This window comes from Myxocyprinus asiaticus, chromosome 3 (assembly GCF_019703515.2).
Source record: "Myxocyprinus asiaticus isolate MX2 ecotype Aquarium Trade chromosome 3, UBuf_Myxa_2, whole genome shotgun sequence".
Taxonomy (NCBI): Eukaryota; Metazoa; Chordata; class Actinopteri; order Cypriniformes; family Catostomidae; genus Myxocyprinus; species Myxocyprinus asiaticus.
Window position 1 is genome coordinate 39,060,651 of NC_059346.1, and position 24,409 is coordinate 39,085,059.

Consider the following 24,409-nt stretch of genomic DNA (forward strand, 5'->3'; position numbering starts at 1 on the left):
TTTCCCTGTCCACACTACAACGTGAATTCGCCGTTTTGAAATGTATCCACTTGGGAGAGCGTTTTTGTTTTGGAAGGCCAAAACATAGAGAAAAAGATACATTTTCAAATGTATCCAGATTAATGAGGACTACATCTAGAACACTGACCTGTTGAAAAGACCAGCATGTACAGTATGTTGTGTTTTGAATGCTGGTGTGCTGGTGTCTTCACCAGACTCCTTAACTAACTTAAAGGGATAGTTCACCAAAAATAAAAATTCTCTCATCATTTGCTCACCGTCATGCTATCCCAGATGTTTATGACTTCCTTTCTTCAGCAGAACACATTTGAAGAAAAATAGAAAATATCTCAGTTCAGTAGGTCCTTATAATGCATATGGATGGTAACACGATTTTGTGATGCTCCAAAAAGCACAGACAATCAGCATTAACATAATCCATACAACTCCAGTGGTTAAATGAATGTCTTGTAAAGCGATAAGCTTGCTTTTGATTTTGAAAAAGATCAATATTTAAGTACTTTTGGTAAGCAGCAGTATGCGTGTTCAGAAGAGGGCTGAGATCACGAGGTCTTTCCAGCGATGGCATGGCAACATTCCATTCATTGCAGCAGACGCTCTCTACCCCTATTGGCATTGCCTACATGTGCACCACCATGTCTCCTGAGCTCACTGTCTCTCTGAGGCTTGTTAGTCCAGCCTCCCCCATCTCCCTTTGCTCCTGGTCAGAGTTCTCAGGTTCAAATAAATATGGCTGTAACTAACTTGTATTTCCTCTTCTCCTCTTAAATCAAAATCTTCTGACATCTTTGTTTAAATTTGCTTCAATTTGTTTATGGTGTTCGAACTGTACAGCATTCCTCCTACTCAACTGTAAACAGTGCTGCCCTTCCGGGTGTGTCGTGCATGCTTCACTTCTCACATGAACATGTCAACGCCAATACGTCACACGAGAGACCGCGTGACCTCAGCCCTCTCGTGAACGTGCATACCGCTGCTTAATGGAAGCAATTATTTATAGTTAATAAGTACTTAAATATTTAACTTTTTTGCAACAAAAGCGATCGTATAAGACATTTATAATGTGTTAATTTATAAGACATTAATTTAACCACTGGAGTCGTATGGATGACGTTAATGCTGACTGTCTGTGCTTTTTGGGGCATCAAAAAAAATTTAACATCCACATCCATTATAAAGACCTACTGAGCTGAGATATTTTTCTATTTTTCTTCAAATGTGTTCTGCTGAAGAAAGGAAGTCATATACATCTGGGATGGCATGGGGGTGAGTAGATTATGAGAACATTTTCATTTTTGAGTGAACTATCCCTTTAACCAGCAAAACTTTCTAGGTCAACCAACTTCACCAGAAAATCCATGCTGGTTGACCACAATTTTTGCTGGTTAGAATGGCTATGCAGTATCCATCAGCAATATCAAGACCAAACCAGCCTGAACCAGCTGGTCTTTTTGGGGTAGTTTGCACTTGCTCAAAAATAGAGACACCTTCCACAGAATTCTTTTTTATAGGGTAGAGCTGATAATAACAAAAAATAGTATAATAGATTATAGTGTTGTTGTATATGTATTCAAAGTAACAGTCAAAAGCAGTCATTTATCTTCTGAAGTACTTGGTCAGTGTAACAGGCTTTGTGTGGTATTCCAATACACCCACATATGTAGCTGTGGAACAGGGCAGCCTGTTGCTGAAGTTTTACAGCAGTGAAAACTCTGTATTTATCTCAGTCATCTCATTTAAAACCCAAGAGAAGCATTTTGCCTGATGAGATTACTTATACCATACTGCATACCCATAGGCGATGCTGTGAGTGTTCTGGAAATCTAATGAATACCATTTACTACACTGACCTTGGGGGTTGATGATCTAAATAAGGAATTAAGTGCTTCCAAACTGCTTATCTGTGGGCCACTTTCCACTCAAGTGAAATTACAAAACAAAGTGCAAAAATATATCCACTGACGGAAAAGCTCCAAATTTGATCTCCAAATTATATAACGCATATTTTGAACCCTGGACCCCTCACACACAAATAAAAAAGTTTATCTCTTGACCAACCAGCTACATTTTTCTGAACTTGTCCCCCCGGAATGTAAAGCTCCCCTCAGGCTACGGGTCGGGGTGGAGGGCTTGGGTCTATTTTCAGAAGCAGTTTTCACTGTTGTAGAATTGCAGAATGTCTATGTTGTCAGCATCACTCTGCTCAGAATATTACAATTACTCCAACCAGCCAGCTGTCAGAATGTAGAGTCAAGAAGTTGCACTGTTATGACATAATAAATAATCCCTGTCTCTGACATTCTCTAACTCTCTCTCTCCCACCATTCTCAGGATATGCCCCTGTCACCGGGATGTGCCACTCTGTCCGCAGCTGCACCCTCAATCATGAAGATGGCTTCTCTTCTGCCTTTGTAGTAGCCCATGAGACAGGACATGTGTAGGTTTATAAACATCACCAGGGACTTGTCAGCCATATCAAAATGATGTTTGCTTTTGTTAAGTGTTTTCTATAACAACATCCTATTAGAAAAGGCAGCTAGTAAGTAGCAAGTTTAAATGAATAGTTCACTTAAAAATGAATATTCTCTCACCTTCATGTCATTCCAAACCAAATTATATTTTCCTCTTAAAAACAACGGGATATTTTTGATGAATCTTTACGCAACTCTTGCCATACAACTACAGCTCATAATGACCTCAGCTGTCAAGCTACACAATAGACAAAAAGCATCTTAAAAGTATCATAAATGTTGTCCATATGACTCATGCTCTGTATTTTAAGACTTCTGAAGCCATGTGACAGGTTTGTGTAAGGAAACAGGTTTGTGTCTACCCCTCCACTGAAACTTACATCTAGCCCACGTTTACAACCAGAAGTTACTACGCATTACATAAGTTTGAGTAAAGAATTTTCATTTCTGGGTGAGCTATTCCTTTGAGGCAAATGCTGTATTTGAAGTACCTCAGACAAGTGAACTTAATTGTGAAGTTACAACAACAAAGCATGAATTGATTTGAAAGAGTTATAATACAACATCACAACACAAACTACTATATCCCCCTTGATACAAAGACAGTCTCTTGCAATTCCCTCATATGAAGTTTTAAGCTCATGATTAAAAGTCCTTGGTCACTCTCTCAGCAGGTATTATAGCCATGTAAGACATCCCCTACTAAGAGCTGCATTTAGCCTAATCAGTCTTGTCATTTTCCTTTTGTGAGAGAACTTCAATCCCTCTTTTGACAATAGTTGCTTAAAGTCTGTAGGCATCTAACATGTAATAAGGTTTCACAAAAAGCTCACCACCTACACACAAATTAGCTATGGAGACAACCTCCCTATCATCCTCTCCATATTGAATTGTTACCCAAGACTTTACCCTCTCAAACTGTTTCTCTATCTCTTTCTTTCCTAGCCTTAATCCTTTTTTTTTTCAAAGAGCACTTGACTGGCAAAAACATAATCGCTCTGGCACATCCTGCCAAACATTTCACCACTATCCTTCTGATTTTTCATTCAGCATGGCATTGGCACAGACTAAAATAACATTTTATTTAATACTCACAAAGAGAAATGTTAAGGCCTCTAAATGTATCATTGTCTGGATGGCAGCCACACAGAGAGAAGGCTGGTTGATTCCCTCTTAAGCCTCTACTTCCTATTTCCATACAAAATCTTTCTTCATATGTTTGACATTTGTATTGTAAGAATAAATCTTTGTTATTAAATAAATGATACTTTGTAAATTATATCAAAATAATATATAATTTAAAATACCTATATAGCATTTTAATAGATACATTTTTTATGGCTTTAGCAAGTGTCATCAGGGGCGTGAATGATCCGGGGTCAATTGGCATATTAGTGCTATGTCATAATCCAAGGCTGCTGACAGTTGTAAATTATTCACATGGTACATCACATGGTCTTTTGTAAAGTGCAATGGTATTTGCTACGGGTAATGACAATATTAAGTTAAAATCTCTGAAAAAGATACTGCACTTTTTTAATAGGCCAAGCCATTTTTATATGTTTTTAGTTTATTTACTTGTTCTAGGGATGTGTAATAATATGTATTTTTAAGATCGACTAGTTGGTGGGATGCCTGAATTGACTAACTGTTCTTAAGGATCCTTGTATAATTAAGCTGGTTTCTGGTTTCAACTGACCCCGTTTGGACCACCATGTTTCTTAGGGGTGTTTATGTTTACATACTATATGTTCTTGCATTCAGAAACAGTGAGATGTGCGCAGAGTGGAATGGAACAAAAATAATTTAGGGGTCTCAAGAAGTGTTTATAAAAGTATGACTATTTGAACTAAATTTTAAGATACAATGACTTAAAATCAAAACACTTGTGTTAGGATGCTCAAAAAAACCACACAAGACACAACGAAATGACTAAAGGTCATCTGAATGTGTGTGGCTGTATCAGCGGTGCTTTAAAAGGGGTGAATTTAAAGATGCAACTCTTCTGAGAGGGTTTTTCTACAGCACACTATGCATGCTAATTTAAGCACTGCTGATAAAAAATAAAATAAAATAATATATATATATATATACAGTATATATTTATAAATCTAAACAAGTCAATCTCACTATTCGTCTAACAACTGACTAGTCAACCATCATCACCCATCCCTAACCTGTATTGTACAACATAACATCCACTAACATAACATCCATTTCTCATAAATTGCCTCTGCTGGTTCTGTATTTGCCAGCCCATGTCTAGCAATGCCCTTGGTGTAACGTGTCTGTTTTTAATTTCCATTGTCATACCCATTAATCTGGAAGGCGCCGGAGGATTAACTATGCAATTAACAATGCTAATTAGAGTAGAAAATGTTACTTGTGGCCATTGCTTCTATTATCTAACTACTTACCATAATTTTGCCTTTTGTGTAGGCTGGGAATGGAGCATGACGGTCAGGGCAACCGCTGTGGAGATGAGACAGCCATGGGAAGTGTGATGGCTCCTCTGGTGCAAGCAGCCTTCCATCGCTACCACTGGTCAATGTGCAGTGGGCAAGAACTGAAGAGATACATCCAGTGAGATTACAGTTCTCTTTTCTCACACCTCTCTATGTGTTATCCCTTGAAACATGCGGGTCTTGAACTTATGTGCACACTTTACATGGAAATGTGTCTTCTCACAGGTTCTGACGATAAATATTTCTCACAGGTTACTTGAGCGTAAATATTGGCCCATGTTATCACTGGAGCTCTGCTTTGCTTGGTGTTACCTCAGGTTCAGCTGACTATTTGTCTAACTAAATTAGAGTCACCAATAGGTCGCTTGCTGTGAGAGAATAGTGTGACAAAGGAGTTTTTTTTTTTTTTAAAGTGCTTTGATTTGATTGCAGTGATATCCTTAAGATGACAGACCAACGGGGATTACCTGTAAACTTTCCTATAATTGCTACTCTGTTTATGCCACGATGAGTATTCTGAGAATCTTCAGCAGCATACCAACCAATAGGGCTAAACGATTAACCAAAGTAAAATCTAAATTGCGATTTGACCCGGTGCGATTTTCAAACCGCGAGGGCTGTGATTTCGTTAAATAAATAAATAGTGTCAACGCGCTGCCCGCTGTGCTGCGCCTATACTGTATGCATGGCTGTTTTGTCTGTATTGTGTAGTGCTTTCTTAAATACATGTAAACGGGATCATTGTATTACACATTTCACGTTTTAGAGTGGTTCTGTGCTACATACACACAAACTCTATCTGGTGCCCTGAGTGACAGATGGGCTCTGAATTCAGTTAAGTGTGTTAACGTGCACTGAGCACATTATTTAAAGCACTAAATATTTAATTTCACATACCTCTATGTTTAGCTGCTACAATTTATTATACACATTTAAAATAACCCCATGAAAGCTGGTTTTTGTTGATAGCAAGGCAGATGAAAATATTTCACTGCATTAAAAGGCTGTTGTCAACTCAACTTCAAACAACGTAAACTTCCGTCCCTTCAGTTTTTAAAAATAAAAGTTTCCACCAAAGTAAAGGCTTGGGGGTTTACCGGGACTGCATAGTAAGTTAAGAAATTATTAAAGAAATAAATTACTATTAGATAATAATACATTATTATAGGAATAATGATAATTATTATTATACAGTAATATTTTTCTATAACAATGTCTTAACATAACGTTATTATTATTGCAATAATATAAAATTCAAGTAGACTGGGTTTAAAAAAAATAATGATGAAAAGTGATTGTGATGCTCCCCCCACTGTTTTTATTTATTAATAATTTTTTTTTTTTTTTTGAGGACTCAAGTGTGAATACACTTTCTAGAACAGTAATTCCGGTTGGCAGTAAAGCATGGGCAAAACATGGTTTAATTTTGGTTAAAAGGAATCACACGTTTTTTGTTTTATGTTTATCATATCGCAGTTCAAATCGCAATCGCAATTGTTTTCAAAATAATCGCAATTACATTTTTTGTCCAAATCGTTCAGCCCTACCAACCAATACTTCTCGCAGTTGATTTGTTTTTATAAGGAGCACTTTACTATAATGCTTTTGATACTTATTTACATTTTCTTTTCTTTTTTTTTTTTTTTTAACTAAACCACCTTTGAAGCTATAGAACAGTCCAAACTGAAATAACATTTAGGCTATTCACAGTTTGTTTCAAAACTGAAATGCTGTGTTGTGCACCTGGGGAGCTTTGAAGTTATTATATATCATAAATGGCACTCTTTTTTTCTATAAAGTATGTCATCATTTGAATGTTAAAATACTTTGTCCTATCCCTGCATAATAAGCAGAGTCATTTGTAGGTTGATTCCTCCAAAAATTGTAAACACTGTGGCTATGTTGTGCTATTGCAACATTTTTCTGTTTGTTTGAACATTTTGATTATTAAAATTGAGATGGATTATGAGATATTTGAGAAAAAACTCTTACCATATTAAAACATATAGTGAGTCATCGTTTTATGTCAAATACCTAAGTTTAATAATTTACTCAACAAATTCTCAATATGAATAATTATATAGAGAATTAATTACCCTTTACCCAAAAAGTTTTATCATCATCAACTCAAAATACTTAACGTGATTTTATGTATGTAAAGGCCTAGAATAGAATAGAATAGAAAAGAATTGAACAACATCAGATGTTGCGAATTAAAAACATGAACTCAAATCGGGGCAACTTTTGCCTCAACATTTTGACCAATTACCAATGGCCATTAAACCGGTTTGAAAATAGTGGTTATTTTTGCAATTACGTTTTGTGATGCTAGTGGCACAGAAATGACACACTTCACCTTCAAAAAAAGGCCATGTTAGGTAATAAAATGTGAAAAACTTGTGTTAAATTGTGTTAAATTTGCTGAATCCTGTGAATTATCAAAGAAGAAACAGTGATTAACGAGATGCTGTAATCAAAAAGCAATCTTCTAGTCTCAGCTGAGACACATTATGCACATTATAATCTAAAGTTCTGGGCTGGACTTCTGTAATAGACCACTCAATTTAAGGTTTTTTATTAATTTGAGCTGTCATTGATTCACTGAATCCATTCAGAGGACATCTAGTGCCACTTAAAGATTTTGAATTTACAGTCGAAGTCAGAAGTTCAAAATACATTTAAACTCAGTTTTACACAATTCCTGACATTTAATTGTAGAAAACATTCCCTGTCTTAGGTCAGTTAGGATCACTACTTTATTTTAAGAATGTGAAATGTCAGAATAATAGTAGAGAGAATAATTTATTTCAGATTTTATGTCTTTCATCACATTCCCAGTGGGTCAGAAGTTTACATACACATTGTTAGTATTTGGTAGCATTGCCTTTAAATTGTTTAACTTGGGTCAAACATTTTGGGTAGCCTTCCACAAGCTTCTCACAATAAGTTGCTGGAATTTTGGCCCATTTCTCCAGACAGAGCTGGTGTAACTGAGTCAGGTTTGTAGGCCTCCTTGCTCGCACACACTTTTTCAGTTCTGCCCACAAATTTTCTATCGGATTGAGGTCAGGGCTTTGTGATGGCCACTCTAATACCTTGACTTTGTTGTCCTTAAGCCATTTTGCCACAACTTTGGAGGTATGCTTGGGATCATTGTCCATTTGGAAAACCGATTTGTGACCAAGCTTTCACTTCCTGGCTGATGTCTTGAGATGTTGCTTCAATATATCCACATAATTCTCCTTCCTCATGATGCCATCTATTTTGTGAAATGCACCAGTCCCTCCTGCAGCAAAGCACCCCCACAACATGATGCTGCCACCCCCATGCCTAATGGTTGGGATGGTGTTCTTCGGCTTGCAAGCCTCATCCTTTTTATCAACATAACGATGGTCATTATGGCCTGTTCAATTTTTGTTTCATTAGACCAGAGGACATTTCTCCAAAAAGTAAGACCGTTGTCCCCTGTGCACTTGCAAACTGTAGTCTGGCTTTTTTATGGTGGTTTTGCAGTAATGGTTTCTTCCTTGCTGAGCAGCCTTCCAGGTTATGTTGATATAGGACTAATTTTACTGTGGATATAGATGCTTGTCCACCTGTTTCCTCCAGCATCTTCACAAGGTCCTTTTGTGTTGTTCTGGGATTGATTTGCACTTTTCCCACCAAACTACGTTCATCTCTTGGAGACAGAATGCATCTCCTTCCTGAGCGTTATGATGGCTACGTGGTCCCATGGTGTTTATACTTGCGTACTATTGTTTGTACAGAAGAACGTGGTACCTTCAGGTGTTTGGAAATTACTCCCCAGGATGAACCAGACTTGTGGAGGTCCACCATATTTTTCTGAGGTCTTCGCTGATTTGTTTTGATTTTCCCATGATGTCAAGCAAAGAGGCACTGAGTTTGAAGGTAGACCTTAAAATACATCCACAGGTACACCTCCAATTTACATTTACACATTTTGGCAGATGCTTTTATCCAAAGCGACTTACAGCACTTATTACAGGGACAATCCCCCTGGAGCAACCTGGAGTTAAGTGCCTTGCTTAAGGACACAATGGGCTGTGGGGATTGAACCAGCAACCTTCTTATTACCAGTTATATGCTTTAGCCCACTACACATTATTTTGAAAGATTTTTTAAGTTCTTCCTGTTTGTGAAGGGTTCGTTATATCAAGCTTCCTGTAACTTGCGAGCTGATATCTCCGAGCTGCAACAGAGGAAGAGTTCATTATAGAGTTCACAGCCATTTATACACTCAACACACTGATCTGTGGCTCTGTAGATGGATAATATTGGACACATTGCATGAAAATCAAGCATTAGTAGTTGTGTTTGTGTGTGTGTTCGTGTGCGGTTTCTATTACATTTCCATTGTCATGACAGAAGTTAACACTTTGTAAACAGTCTCAGTTCATTACAGAGTATTCTTTACCTCTGGTTTATGGTTTGCCACTGAGCTTTAGAAGTGGTTTATAGGGTCATTCTTGAAACATATTTTTTAGGTTTACTTAAACATCTCTCCCTGAACTTTGTTTATTTTTCAGGTCATACGATTGCCTGCTGGATGACCCCTTTAAACATGACTGGCCCCAGCTTCCTGAACTTCCTGGCATCAATTACTCCATGGATGAGCAGTGTCGTTTCGATTTTGGAGTTGGATACAAAATCTGTACTTCAGTGAGTGTAGCCTTAGGCTGTATTCTGCTCTAACAGATCTGAAAAATGTCAGTTATTAATCAAAGAACTATGAAGTCAATCTTCAGAGTCTTTTGTATTTTAACAAATTCCTTGTAGAGGACTATTCAAATGTCTTCTGGATAGAAGTATGTCAAATATATTTTAAAAATTTCTCTTGCGCATGTCTATAAAAAAATATCTGTAATATTTTTTGGCCTTTGAATTGCTCAGTTTCACAGCTATTTGTTCTATTATCCTAAACCCAGCTCTGAACGATTTTACTCAATGCTGGCAAAACCCTAATCACGGGTAAAGTTACAGGTGTACACATCGTTTATGGTCTGACACTGAGAAGCAGCAGTTTGTTTGTTTGGCGTTCTGTCATCAAAGGTTGTAACACTAGTTAACAAGACCAGCATGCTGTTATCCTTCCCCTCAACCCCTCTTTCATGCCTAAACAATCTGTGCCAATCTGTGCGTCAGAGGCCAAGCAAAAACTCACATCCCCATGACATTTTCTATGACCATCTAATCATGCTCTAAGGAACATTAAATGCATCCGTGGCAGACAAACACAAGTGTCATTCTGTGCATGGTAAGTTTTTCGTGGTAATTCCAAAAAGATACATTTTAATGCTTCACAAACACAGTGATGTCTTGTCGAGTTGTTAGCTAGATACAGTGGTAAATAGCTGCTGCTTGTACTCACGATGATGACATAAACAGACCGTGGTTCGGACCCAAATAATATGATGTGAACAGAGAAATGTAAGCGGAGCGTAGTTCTAGCGGGAAGACTAGCAACTGTACATCATCGCACCATTAGCTAGGTAACTCCTAGCCAATCACATGAAAGCCATTGCTTTATAAGTCTGCTCACAATCTATCACATTGCTGTTTCAGTGTGCTAACTTAGCAACCTCCACCACCCCACCACCACCAGTCGTGTCCCGTCCTGCATAGGGGTAGGCTCCTCGCCCCTGCCTCCTATCTCCGGCAGGATATGAACGTTCGGAGTACAACTTCTTCGGACCGCCAAACGGGGCTTACACTAAAGAGAGAAATTACATTTCTGTTTTATATTCATCAAATAAACGTCATCTTAAATTTCACTCAAGTCTGCGATTCTTCCTGATAGACCAGCGGGGTCAGCGGGAGGGGGGAGAAAATTAACTCGGGTTTGGTCCAAGCAATCGAACCAAGTGTGAAAGCACCCTGTATCTGTAAAAAATCCAGATATACTGTATATTGATAATCATCTGTAAAATCTTCCAATTATCAGTGCATGAAAAAGGCATCAATCCCAAGCCTACCTTTAATTATAATTTTTGTTATGTGACTTTTTTAAAGCAATAGAGGTGCAACAATTTTTAATTGATAACTATTAGATATGTTAGCCCTTACAAAAATTTGAGAGTCAAAGCTTGCCACAAAGCTCATTTGCATGTGAAAATATGCCATATTTGCCATAAACTTGCTGCAAATTTGCCACTGTTCATTTTCACATGCAAATGAGCTTTGTGGCAAAATTGTGGCAAATTGTTTCATTGTTGCCAAAGGTTTGCTACAGGTTCACTACCACTGGTGAAGAGCTGCAAACTTCTGGCAAACATTTGCATGTGAAAATAATGAGTGGCAAATTTATGGCAAGTTTGCAGCTGTAGTTTCTCAGAACTCTAGATTTTTTATAAGAGAGATCAACTATAATCTAACGTAAAAAATAACCTAGCACAAAAGAAGCTAGTTTTAAACATCAAATATTTGTACATTTAGTTTACAGGGTTGAATGGAAAACAAAACAACTTATATATTATTATGAGGTTGACAATCAACATTTTCTGAAGGTTAAACATGTCCTTTCACTGACCCTTGAAAAAAAAAAAAACTTTCTTCATTTTATAAGCATTTCAGTCCCTATTTTGTACCCTATTTGTGGAAAGTTCCATGTACTTGTGAAGAGCAGTATTTGGCACATGCCTAAGAAAAAAATTGACCTAATGTCATGACAAACAGATTATCCAATAATTAAAATTATCTTCACCCTTGACCCTCTCAGTGCAAATGTGATTTAAAGCATGAGCCTGTGAAAGAGCTAAAGATTTATGATTTCAACTGCTTGCCAAGGAACTTGTTAGAGGCTTAGAAGGAAGTGCTTTTTCATAGAAACAGTGCTTCCCATCTATTCCTTCAACATTGTGCCGTCTCTCTCCTGGGCATATCCGTCCATTTATTAAAGGTACGTTTGAGTCTTTCCTACTCCACACTGCATTGCAAATAAGCAGCACTGTTTTGGTGAAGCTCAAAGATAAAAATGTGTATTGCACCTGTCATTCATAAGCTACCTCTCAGCCTTGTGTTCCAGGCTGCCACTTTAATTATTTGTTTAGATTGTGTGCGTTTATTTTTGATTCTTTTTTTATGAGAAAAATTACCTGCAAACAACAGGATTGTCAATCCTTCATATTTCTATGACACTTGCTCCTACTGTGCTTAATGAAAAGAAAAATTAGCCTTAATGAACAGAAGTCCAGTAGCGTATCAGCCTCCAGTGGATAAGTCTGCCATTGTCGAATCATCTTCACAGTGTGCCATTTGCTGTAAACACTTTTCTCTCTGTTTAATTCCCTCTTTTTCATTTCCTGCATGTGGAGCAGTAAGGGAGACTTTTTTAATGTAAATTATTCTGCTATCTAAAGTTTTTATGTATTTAAATTTAAACTAATAGCTATTTAATGTATAGGATTTTTTTCTTAAAATGTAACATTGCTAATAAAACTAAGACTGCCATGGGTAGCTATTGTTATGTACAGGATTAGATTTAGGCTGTGTGGTTGGGGGCAATTGTAACACTAATTTTTGTAAATGAAAATGTAACTGAAAAATTGGATCTTTAAAATTTGTAATGAACATTATTTCATCAAAGTATCTAGCTGAAGACTTTTTGACTCATCAGCTCAACATTTTTAGTAAGGATTTACTGTAACCTGGTTCAGATAATTATAATGTAGGGCCCACTTAGACTTTTCATTTAAACACTTATTCCTTACAGCTAAGACCATTATTACCATATAAAGGTAAAAACTATTAAAGATAAAAGTATTGAAGCATTGATATTATTACTTTGAGGTGTGGTATTATTTGAGAAACAGTTAATATAATTTATTTTTCAAGTTTTGTCAATATTACCACTAGCTCCAGAGCAGCGCAAGAGGGAAAATCAATTAATTGTTCTTTTATTCAATCTGTGCTCAAGCACGTCTCTAAGAGGCAAAGGATTGTCAGAGCATATCACTTGTGAAATTGTAGCTGGGCACAAAAGTTAAAAAAATATTTTACATTTGTCTCAACATTTGATTCTCTCTCTCTCTCTCTCTCTGCCAACCATCCAACCATGTGTGCTTTTTTCTCCCTTCAGTTTCGCACATTTGATCCATGTAAACAGCTGTGGTGCAGTCATCCAGATAACCCATACTTCTGCAAAACCAAAAAGGGGCCTCCATTGGATGGAACAGAATGTGCACCTGGGAAGGTAATTCCATGTGTCTCCTTATTGTTGTGCCTGTTTTTCCCTCCTCCCTTGTTGTGGTCAGGAAGTCCTTCACAATTTAACTATGTTTAACTCCTTTCCCTCATAGTGGTGCTACAAAGGTCACTGCATGTGGAAGAATGCCAACCAAGTGAAGCAAGATGGAGCCTGGGGTGCTTGGAGCAAGTATGGTTCCTGCTCTCGCTCCTGCGGGAAAGGTGTGCGTTTCAGAACCCGTCAGTGCAACAACCCAGTGTATGTTATCTACTCTACTCACAGTAAGGCTTGATAATGAAGAGCAACATTGCGGAGACATAACATTTAACCACCACCCTGGTGTACATGCCTTGAATGAAGTTAAGATTCTGTAGTAATATGCCAATATATGAAGGGAAACAATGACTAAGAGATGAAATTAAAGCATACAGGTGGTATGGATGTACATGTATGGCTCTACTCGAAAGGAGAAACACAAGAAACATTTAATTGACCGTTGAATACGAGTTAGCTTTGTGTTATGCCAAACAAAACAAAATGATCATACTGAGTACATGCATTTATGAAAGAAATCAGATCTTTATTGCAAATAATGTACAGTCAGCCCATCATTATTGCAAATTTATTTTGGGATAATGACCAACTGACTTCACATTATCCAGATTATTACACAGCTACTTGCCAAATAAATAAATTGACATTAAATATTGATTTGAGGATACTGTAAATTACTTTATTATGTCAGTTGACAGAGACCACAGAGTACTAAAAAAGACATGACAAGCACAATTTAGGGGATTGTTTGCCAGGGAAAATGGTCAAATGTACTGTTTAAGTCATTTTATACAAATATTTGTCAGCAGAATGACACGATTGACCAATCAGAATCAAGTATTCAAAATAGTCGTGTAATAAAAATAAGTTGGTCCCCGTTATCAAATTGACTTTCAAAAATATGTGTCATGCATTCTTCCAAAAGATTATTTCATCTTTAAGGAACCTATGCCCAGTGTTTGGTAGTAACGGATTACATGTAATCTGTTTACAAAAATCAAGAACTTGTAATTAGATTCAATTACATTTTAAAACACTCCTAATCAGATTACAGTTACTTTTTTAAGATTGCATGATTACACACTAACCAGCAAACTGCAATGAATTGTTCATAATTTAGTGATTGAATCTTTTAAAATGTCATTCTAAATCAGCCTGCTAATATATGTTTGACCATGCCTTCTCAAGACGAATAATTCTGCAAGTTACTAAAAACTGCTGATGTATAACTGTGAAATACCATGTCCAGATCATATCCAGTGACCTTCACTTGTTATTGGTTCTGGTAGTCGAGACAAAAATAAATTAAACCTTGTAGACAGTAGTTTACAAAAAATCCTCTTCTGCCATCTTGGCCCAAAAAAAGCAAGTAAAACTCCAAAAAATCATAATGATTCTCACATTTTGATTCATTATGTAAGTTTTCTTAAATGCATATAAGCAACATTATGTCAGAATAGCATATATTATACTGCTCAATTGCATGTAACATCAAATAAAAAAAGAGTCAGGTCAGAAGTAATCCAAAAGTAGTCATATTAGTTTACCTAAAGATATAATCCAAGAGATTATGTTACTGATTGCAATTTTAGTCATGTAATTTGTATCAGTATCGGATTGCTATTCTGAAGTAATCTACCCAGCACTGCCTATGCCACAGTGGAATATGTCAAGATTTTTAAATCACTGTACTACCTTATTTGGTCTGCTGATTCCTCCTGTAGTGTTATGGATTTTATGAAAGCATGAAATAATCTGATAACCTGTTTACATTCCTAAATCTCTTTTATAGAGAAACATCTGCTTAGGGAGTTTTTAATATGGTATATAATCAGAGGGCTGCTGTCTTTTCTCTCAAGGAGGATGATATTTCATGCACTGGGCAAACGAGTGGATGCTTATTAATTAGCATGTACACTTTGAAAAAGAAAGAAAGCAAGAGAGCAGGGAATTTTCACCTTTTTTAATACCATTCACATTAGTCTGCTGGGTGTGGTGTGCTAGATAAGGACCTGTTAATTTGACAAATGGCATTTGAGTTGAGCAGATGCATGCACTTAAAAAACCCTCATGAATGAGAAATCATCACAGGTTTCAGATGAAAGCTGCAGTTTTAAACAGTTGTTAAAGTTAATTCATCTTTTGTGTTAGTTGTCAATCCATCTAAACATTGCTAATTGAGTCTGAGCCTGGATCTAAATATTTTATTTCTGAGTGTTTCGAAGTTCTCTTAGTGCCAGACTTGTCCTTTGAAAATATTCATTTTAACTTTGTTTTGATTAACTTTGATTATTTACTGCATTTTTTTTTAATTCAAAGATGTTTATATTTTTGAAGTAATTGGTTGACCTTAGCTGTCACATTATCTGTTATTAAGTCCATCTAATGGAGGTCAGGACTGCCCAGGGGTGAACTATGAGTACCAGCTGTGTAACACAGATGATTGCCCTAAACACTTTGAGGACTTCAGAGCTCAGCAGTGTCAACTTCGCAACTCCCACTTTGAATACCAGAATGCCAAACACCACTGGCTTCCCTATGAGCACCCAGACGGTGAGTTTGCCAGATTTTAAAGTGTTGTTATTTGAAGAGCCAGTGGGTGGGATTATTCTTAGTTTTTATCATTGGCATAGGATACATAAACCCCACACATCCTTTTTGTATGCACAGTAAGATGCAAAACCAGAGACACTGGAACAAGTTTTGAATTGGGGGGGCCACCGACTCGTTGTGAGGTCATGACATGCTGATGACTTAACTCATGAATATTAATTAGGTTCTTGCTGATGTTGCTAGGTAACTTAACCCTTTCCCACGAACGATCAAACCGGTGTAATTACTCTATGCTGGGCTCAGAGGTGTACAATCAAAATGGTGCGATCTGCATTTGTGCTGCTGTTTACCAGAAAAGAGTGACTATAAAGACTACAAATAGTCTTTTCAACATCAAGGGCTATGTTTTTAGAACAATCTATGCTTGACGAACTCAGAATCCCATGCTGTATCGCAATGTAAACAACACGGTGGTTCACATAGTCGGCAACCATGATTGCATCTTATCTATCATAATCAATTATTGGAAACATCTAAAAAAACACATTATATATTTGATAATGTATAATCTGTCCTCGAGTGTATCTGCTGTATAAGGTGACTTTTTTATTACAGTTTGCATTAAAGAACTTACGCTGGGGGATAAGTCAGTACAGGAAAAACTCACATTCGAAAGGTTACTGGATGTCCATCCACATGACATAGTTAATAATTTCATTGATTGAATATAATTAAATATTATCATTGATTTTCATAATTTTCATTTGTTAGAGCTACAGCAGAGAGCATCGCTATTCCTCCAACAAAGTTTTTACAATCCTCACCAAAATTGGATCTTTTGTGACAAATCAGATTTGGACACAGAGGGAAGATCCATGAGCAGAGTTTATTAGAGAGAGTAGTCTAACAGGCAGAGGTCAAACCAGCTAAGCAAATCCACACGATGCAAATAAATCCAGAGACAACGGGGGTAATCCAAGGAACAGGCAATGGTCAAAACAGGCAGGCCAACAAGATAGAAAACATTCAGAAATGCAAAACAACTAGGTGAATTGGCAAGATTTTGCAGTGAAGTGAAGCCAGAGCAGAGACTAAATACACAGGGAGCTGATGAGGGAATAGGAAACAGGTGTGTGTGAGAATGGCGGGAGGAAAGGGATTCTGGGAATTGTAGTCCAAGGTTGAGTTATTACTTAGGAGAAGGGGATCTCATGTAGACAGATCTGGAGGATGTGACATCTTTAGATCACACCCTTTGTGAATACACGAAACAGAAGTGAGCCTGTATCTTAGCATTGCTATGGTACATTTAAACCAAACTTAGTACTTTAGCTCGACACTATGATCCTATTTACAACTGGTATTAAGATGCATTTCGGATGATCACAGGTGGTCAGACAAGACACATCACTGTTTAAACCTGGTTACTAAAATGCATCTCCTGTGACCACTTCGAGGGAAGGGTCTGATTTCATGACACAATACAGCAAAAAAAATTATATAAGAACCAGCAGGCTGTTTCTCCCAGATGCAGTTAAAACTTAATCTAAGCACAAATGCAGCATTTTGAGCAAATTTATCTGTTGTTTTAGTGGAGTACCTGTGTTAGCTGAGCTTCAGATATGTGTGCTTCGCATCTGTGTTTCTGCATGTTGAAATCAGACACACTGAAGAAGATCCGTAAAGTTCTCATACTTGTGAATGTATTCGCTTTTTATATATTTATTTATTTTTGATCGGACGTTTATTTCCTTTTAAAGCAGCAAATAACCGGCAAAGTTTAAAACCCTTGTTTTAGAGCAGCGGTTGATTGACAGGTGAGGGATGGCACTTCATTGCTGTCTGGGAAACATTCAGGATGAATAAGCACTTACACCTCAAATGCAGTGTTGTCACATGCATTTTTGTCTATCTCAATATGTGTTTTCTGTGATCCGATGTCTCTGTAAAGTTACCAACTGTTCAAAAGTTATAAAGTTATAAATATTAGTAAATCTCCTTTTAGCCTTAGAATTACTTGTCATAAAACTCACCGCCAGGGGTGCTTAGGCCAAACAAATATACACAGCCCCTTAATTTTTTTTTTTTTTTTTTCATTGTCCTTTTATCTTTCAGCCTACAAAAGATGTCACCTATATTGCCAATCAAAAGAAACAGGTGACGTGGCCTACATGAAGCAGCTTGTGCATGATGGGACAAGGTGCTCTTACAAAGACCCGTATAGCATCTGTGTGCGTGGAGAGTGTGTGGTAAGCTGTTAAACAAACCCTGTCTCCAAAAGTTGTATAAAAAAACTACTTTGATGCTGAATGTAGAGAAGCAGCAATTAGCAGTATTCCTGTCAGTGTCGTTTGCAACTCATTAACTTATTCTATCAAAATATTGAGTTATGAGTTGGCTCTATGGTTTATCTCTGAGCCACTGCAGGCTTACAGTGCAGTGTATACAGGATAAGTACCACTTTAAAATGTATGTTGTTTGAGGAATGGATCTCTCTGGATGTGGTTATTAGAAGTACATTGATTTTTGTGGATTTAACTCACAATGAATAGTGATTAGCTTTTTGGAGGGAGTGATTAATAGTGTCAGCTAGATTACAGAAGCTTTGAAATTTATTTGCAGATGTCTAGCACATTTTATAAAGTTTTGTTCAGCAAACTGCTACAATGTACTGTACAGTGTATCATATTTGTCGATGCCAAGATCTGTACTTTCAAAAGAAAAAGACACATTTGTTGGTCGCACTTTTTCATCTTTAAGGTTTATGCTTTTTTAGTGGCCAAATTAGTAACATGGAAAATACTTCACCATCAATAGTAGGCAGGGGCATCATTCACATATTTATTTTGGAGAGGATACAAGTTGCCACCTTGGCTTGCTTGGTGCCCTAAGTAATATAGGACCAATGAACCAAAAAACAAAGATAAATATGTTAGAGATATATAAGAGTTCTGTGCAGAAATTATTAGGATGTGTTAGCTCAATGGTCCCAACCTAATATATATAATGGTTGAAATCCCAACCTAATGTGAATGTTATTAAATAAACTAAACAAAATTGCAAGTGAACTTGACAGCCAGCGTACTTTCATTGTATGGTAAAGAGCAAATTAAACATGTTACAAAATAACTTTTGAATTCACAAACACTTTTTAACTTACTTATGCAACTTAGTTATGTTAATTATAAAGATACAAATTATTATTTTGCTTTTGGGAGGTTGCACTCAAAATCCACTTGATTCAAAAAATGGGAATGACACTTCTGTCAGTAGCTATAGTTTCATGATATGCAGACATTGGGAAAGATGAAAGCTTGAGGTGATTCTAATAGCAGAAGTCTGAGTATAACTGCCCTGCCTTTTTTCTCAGTAAAGTGTCTTGCATGTCTTCTCTCTCTCCTGCAGAAAGTGGGCTGTGACAGGGAAATTGGTTCCAGTAAGGTGGAGGATAAGTGTGGTGTGTGTGGTGGTGACAACTCCCACTGCCGAACTGTGAAAGGAACCTTCACCCGAACACCCAAGAAAGCTGGTAAGAGGCTTTGCTATTTCCTGGGTTACCCATGGGACAGTGTTTTACCGAAATCAGACATATCGTTTTACTCCGCAGCAGCACTGTCATTGTTTATATTTTACTGTCATTTAGTTTCAGGTTTAAACGTCTGGATAGAAAGTACAGTTCTGGAGTTCTTTATACTTTTGGAAGTGCTTTTGGCAGTGAGTGATTTAAGATTGGTTTTAGATATATTTATTGAGTTTTTGAATTCAAAACACTTAAAGTTTTCAATATGTTGTATTCATATGCACAAATTATTAGCAGAGGTGTGAGTAGTTATTTTAATGATTTGATAGCACAAGACAATTTTTGTACTCAGGAAGTACCCTCTTCCATTTTTCTTTCAAGAAAGTTTGAGTGTGGAACTTTAGAGTTGAACTCTAAAGTTAAAAAATATATATTTCAATATGTATCACTAAAGGAAAGAAATTAAGGTTTATTTTTAGTTCTCCATGTGTATTCAGCTATCAGAGTCTGCTATGGCACACACTACCTCTTTGTATTTTCCACTGTGGGATGTGTTGAACTTTTTTATTTCTTTGAGTATTACTCTCATGACCCCTCCTTAAACTATGTTTTAGCCTTGTTACTCAATGTCACTAGCAGAAAAAGTATATGTGGTATTGTATGAACAACTTCAACAACTTTATTTTTACTCTTGACACTTATCCTCTGACACCACAGAATAAAACAACTGTGGCCTATGAACTTCCCTTGCCCTTTTGCAAGCATATATAAGTGATGATTTAAAATGTCCATCAGGCCTGCTACAATTGTAGTTATAAGAACTTAGTAAATACTTTAAGAACAACAGAGGGCATAACTTGAATTTTAGTCTTAACTAAAGCAGTTTCATTTATGTGCTTTATTTATACCATATAAAGGTCCGTGGGTTAAAAAAGCGCATTGGTATCCACTAAAATAAGGCAAGGAGATAACTAGCTAATTAAAATCAGTGTTATGAGAGCCAATTATATATAATACAGATTTTGTTTGGAAGTGTCAGGTTCTTTGTTTACTCTTAACACTTTGAGATAAAACATGGGTTCTTACCTAAGTAACTGTGAAAAGTAGACAGCCAAAAATCATGATTTCCTTTTAAGTTTTTATCACAAGAATAAAAATGTAGCTAACAAAATACCCTTCAATGATATCTGGATTTTACCATTACTGTGAATGGTTGAGTGCAATAAATTACAGCAATAGCTCAACATTTAAAAGCAACACCACTCTCACATTCTCAAAATAGGGGAAGGCCAATTATATATATTAAATTATTAAAATACCAAGAACACACACATTCAAAATCACTGAGCTGTGTGACTTGTAGGAGACACTAAGCAACATTAATTGCATTTATATTAAGTCAGGGAGCTTCTTAAAGTCCCTACCACTCCATTTCGATCATCTACTTTGCATACAAACTTCAAGCGGTCTCTCTTTATATTCCGTCTTCACATCGCCGTAGCCACACATAAGAGGAACCTGCTTCTGCTGCAATTCTCACTGGGGGTATTTACACTTGGTCTTTTTATGCTTTTTTATTGATCGGATTTCTATCCGATTAATTAAGCACATTCCATTTACACTTGACCACATCAATGTGTCTCTGCCAAACGGATATATATATCTGATCTTCAATACCCGCTCTATATGTAAATAAAAAAGTTCACTTACATGATAAGCTAATGCAGAACAGCGAATTTAAAAGATGTGATTTATTATTGGATTCCAAGTGACTTTTCCCAGTGTGTTTGTCTGTGTGTGTACACACTATGTATTTTCTGCATCATTCTGCAATACATGAAAAAAAAAGTTCTGTCTCTCCAACAATGTGCATCTGTTCCTTTCTTTGTTATAATTTATTGCGCGACGTGAGCCATATGCAAATACTCGTTAACAGCTGTGATGTTTTGCTTTTTCTGATGTAGCGCTGTTTGGGCAGAATAAAGTTTACATACACCGATCAGCCACAACATTAAAACCACCTGCCTAATATTGTGTAGGCAACCATGGCCCGTGCATTTTAAGTCTAGGCCTTCAGTGCGATTCATGCCATTAAGAAATCACAGTTTCACAGTGAATAAGACACAGTATGCCTATCATACATTACGTGGCAGTCAACTAATAATACCAATTGACATTTTAAAAACATGTCCACACACAAAAGCCAGAACCAAGGAGGTCTAATACCAAGAAAAAGCTCTCTAATAATATTTGTGATTTAAAGTTTGCTTGCAATAAATTTTGTTTCGTCAGGGTACACGGTTACTTTTCAAAACTTGATCCGACACTGAATGCTCAAGCAGCCTAATTTATACTTAGAAAACTCCTGATGTTGCTATAACAATGCAAAAAGCACTTACCAATTTGCTTGAAGTGAAAATCAGCCCTCCTTTCCTGTTTAATTAATCTATCGCACGATCATGCAGAACATCTCAGGTTTTTAAATCCATAAGGATCTCTTTCTCAACAGCAATAACAGCAGTGATGACAGCCGACTCGTCAGCAAGATCTCGCGCTCTTTGCTTTCAAATTACGTACATCACTTAAAGCATGATTGCGTCACTCAAGGCCAGCTAGAAGGCCTGAACTGGGACATATCCTAAAGACCACACCTACCAAGAACAAATAAGTAAATCTGATTGGCTGATGAATCTGACAATCTGACTTTAGATGCCTATTCACTGCAGTGTTGAGGGATTCTGCAGAAATTCTGAAGGCCTGACGGGGTGGCGCTCAGACTCACGCGCTGCTTCGGCTAAGGAGCTTGGCTTCGGGCATGCGATTTGTGAAAAAGTTGTCACACTTTGCTTGTAAGCATCGAGGAATAAATTCGGATTGGATAAATGTTTTTTTTTTTTTCTATTCGTTTGTAGATTAATTAGAAGTTGAAAGCAATTGAAAATACATAGGCAAAAATTTCAATGAGAATGAAAGGATGAAAAATATTTATTTATTAGGCATGTTATGCCAGCGGAGAAGGCTTTGCTGGCCCTGAGAAATCGCCACTGTGTGTAGGTCCCCCTCGTGCCACCAAAACAGCACCAACTTGCATCTCAGAATAGCACCTCTCTTATCAACAAGGCATTTCCGTCCACAGAACTGCTGCTCACTGGATGTTTTTTTGTTTTTGGCACCATTCGAAGTAAATTCTAGAGGCTATTGTGCGTGAAAATCCCAGAAGATCAGCCATTACAGAAATACTCAAACCTGCCCATCTGGCTCCAACAATTATTCCACGCTCCAAATCACTGAGATCACATTTTTTCCCCATTCTGATGGTTGATGTGAACATTAACTGAAGCTCCTGACCCGTATCTGCATGATTATGCACTGCACTGCTGCCACATGACTGGCTGATTAGATAATCGCATGGATGATTGTTGGTGCCAGAAGGGCTGGTTTGAGTATTTCTGTAACGGACTCGTCCCGTGTAAAGTGTGTCCAAAGATGAGATCCACGCAATCCATTTGTCATTAAATAATGTCTCTTTTAATATCCTTTCTGTTCTTTACAGTTTCGAAACATTAATTCTTATCAAGCATAGCAGGGATATGCTAAAGAAACCGTGCATGTTTTCTGCCGTTAATATTTGCTCACTGGCTGAACTGCCACTGGTAGTCTTAAAGAGACAGTACCGTTTTATATCTTGTTCTACATGTAAATACTTGTAAATAGTACAAATTATGAATGTAAACAATAAAACATAATAAAACATACAGTACCATATTTTCCGGAATATGTCGCGTTTTTTATTTTTTATTTTTTATTTTTATCATCTGAAAGGTCCTGCGACCTATAGTCCGAAGTGATTTATATCCATAATTTATGTTAGCTGGTCAAACACACGCAAAGCAGATAAAAACATCAGTCATAGAGACGAAGGTAGCATTTAAAAGTTGCCTATTCAGAATATTTTGCCTTTAAAAGTACTTTATGCAACCAGTTTAAATGTTCTGTCATCATTACATTATTGTTGTGACAAAATCTAGACCGTTGTCAAACGCAACTCCTCACATACCCATAAAATTATGTTTCATCACACTCTTAGCAAAAACATTCAATCAGTGAACTGGATAATTAATGCATAACAAACAGGGTTGCAAATATCAGAAATATACACAGATAGACAGTCTCTAACTTTAATGAATGAATAGAATACAACAGGCATACTGTTTTACTCACACACTAAAAGCCGTTTATTTGAGCACAGCATTTACGTATAATATATGAAATTTCAAGACATCATATTTATTGATGGAATACATGGAATTTGTACATTTTTAAAAAGCAAAAATTTCTCTAAAATAATGAAAAACGAATAATATATATTCTTTGAAAAATTAATATTTCATAATATGCCAAGTTAGAAGGTTCCCTGTATAATTAACAGCATTAGCTAGTAGACATTCTCTTTCATATGTAAGCAAAATGGACATTAGAACTAAAATATAATTAATATTAATGATAATATTAAATTATATTATCTTCAGTATAAATCTTTGATTTTGTGTCGATGAAGGTGTACACTGCACTAGCTCATTTGAATGCATTGGATGGGTGACTTATGGTGCAGCTACATATTTCAGAGTTGTGCCTACAACTGGCAATATTCATAATATGATTATTTGAGCTACAGGTTAATTTTAGTATAAATATGCATATCACATTCTTAATGGATCTTGTTAAATCTTGTTCGGAGCTAGGCATTAATTAGCACATACTTTACCATGTGGCTCTGACACAATGTTTCATTGCAGAATTGCTGTTATTTCTGGAACTGCCTAATTTTACTGTTGGATAGAACCATAGAATTATGACAAATCCTCATAAGCTACATTCAAACATGTCTTCATATGACATGCTATTTATTAACAATGTGGCATAAAGACCTACAGTATACAATGATGACACCACAACCAAATGCTTTTACAGTTTATACTGAAACACAGCCATTGCACAGATGGCAGAACAATTGTGCCTAAGAATGTTGATTCATGTTTGTGTTTGTGTTTCATCGTTCATCATTTGCTCCCTCATGCCATCCCATTCTTTCTTCTGCTGAACACAAACAAAGATGTTTTAG

At 36.7% G+C, this 24,409-nt stretch overlaps 1 protein-coding gene across 1 annotated transcript in view; it reads left to right on the forward strand.

Moving 5' to 3' along the window:
• The window catches only part of LOC127424455 (A disintegrin and metalloproteinase with thrombospondin motifs 3-like), a 175,081-nt gene that overhangs the window by 84,945 nt on the left and 65,727 nt on the right, over positions 1-24,409 (forward strand). The window contains exons 8-15 of the mRNA XM_051669699.1: positions 2,353-2,458; positions 4,932-5,075; positions 9,505-9,637; positions 13,053-13,166; positions 13,273-13,418; positions 15,592-15,767; positions 17,883-18,016; positions 19,173-19,296. Of these exons, the coding sequence (XP_051525659.1) occupies positions 2,353-2,458; positions 4,932-5,075; positions 9,505-9,637; positions 13,053-13,166; positions 13,273-13,418; positions 15,592-15,767; positions 17,883-18,016; positions 19,173-19,296 (1,077 nt within the window). The remainder of the gene's footprint in view (positions 1-2,352; positions 2,459-4,931; positions 5,076-9,504; positions 9,638-13,052; positions 13,167-13,272; positions 13,419-15,591; positions 15,768-17,882; positions 18,017-19,172; positions 19,297-24,409) is intronic.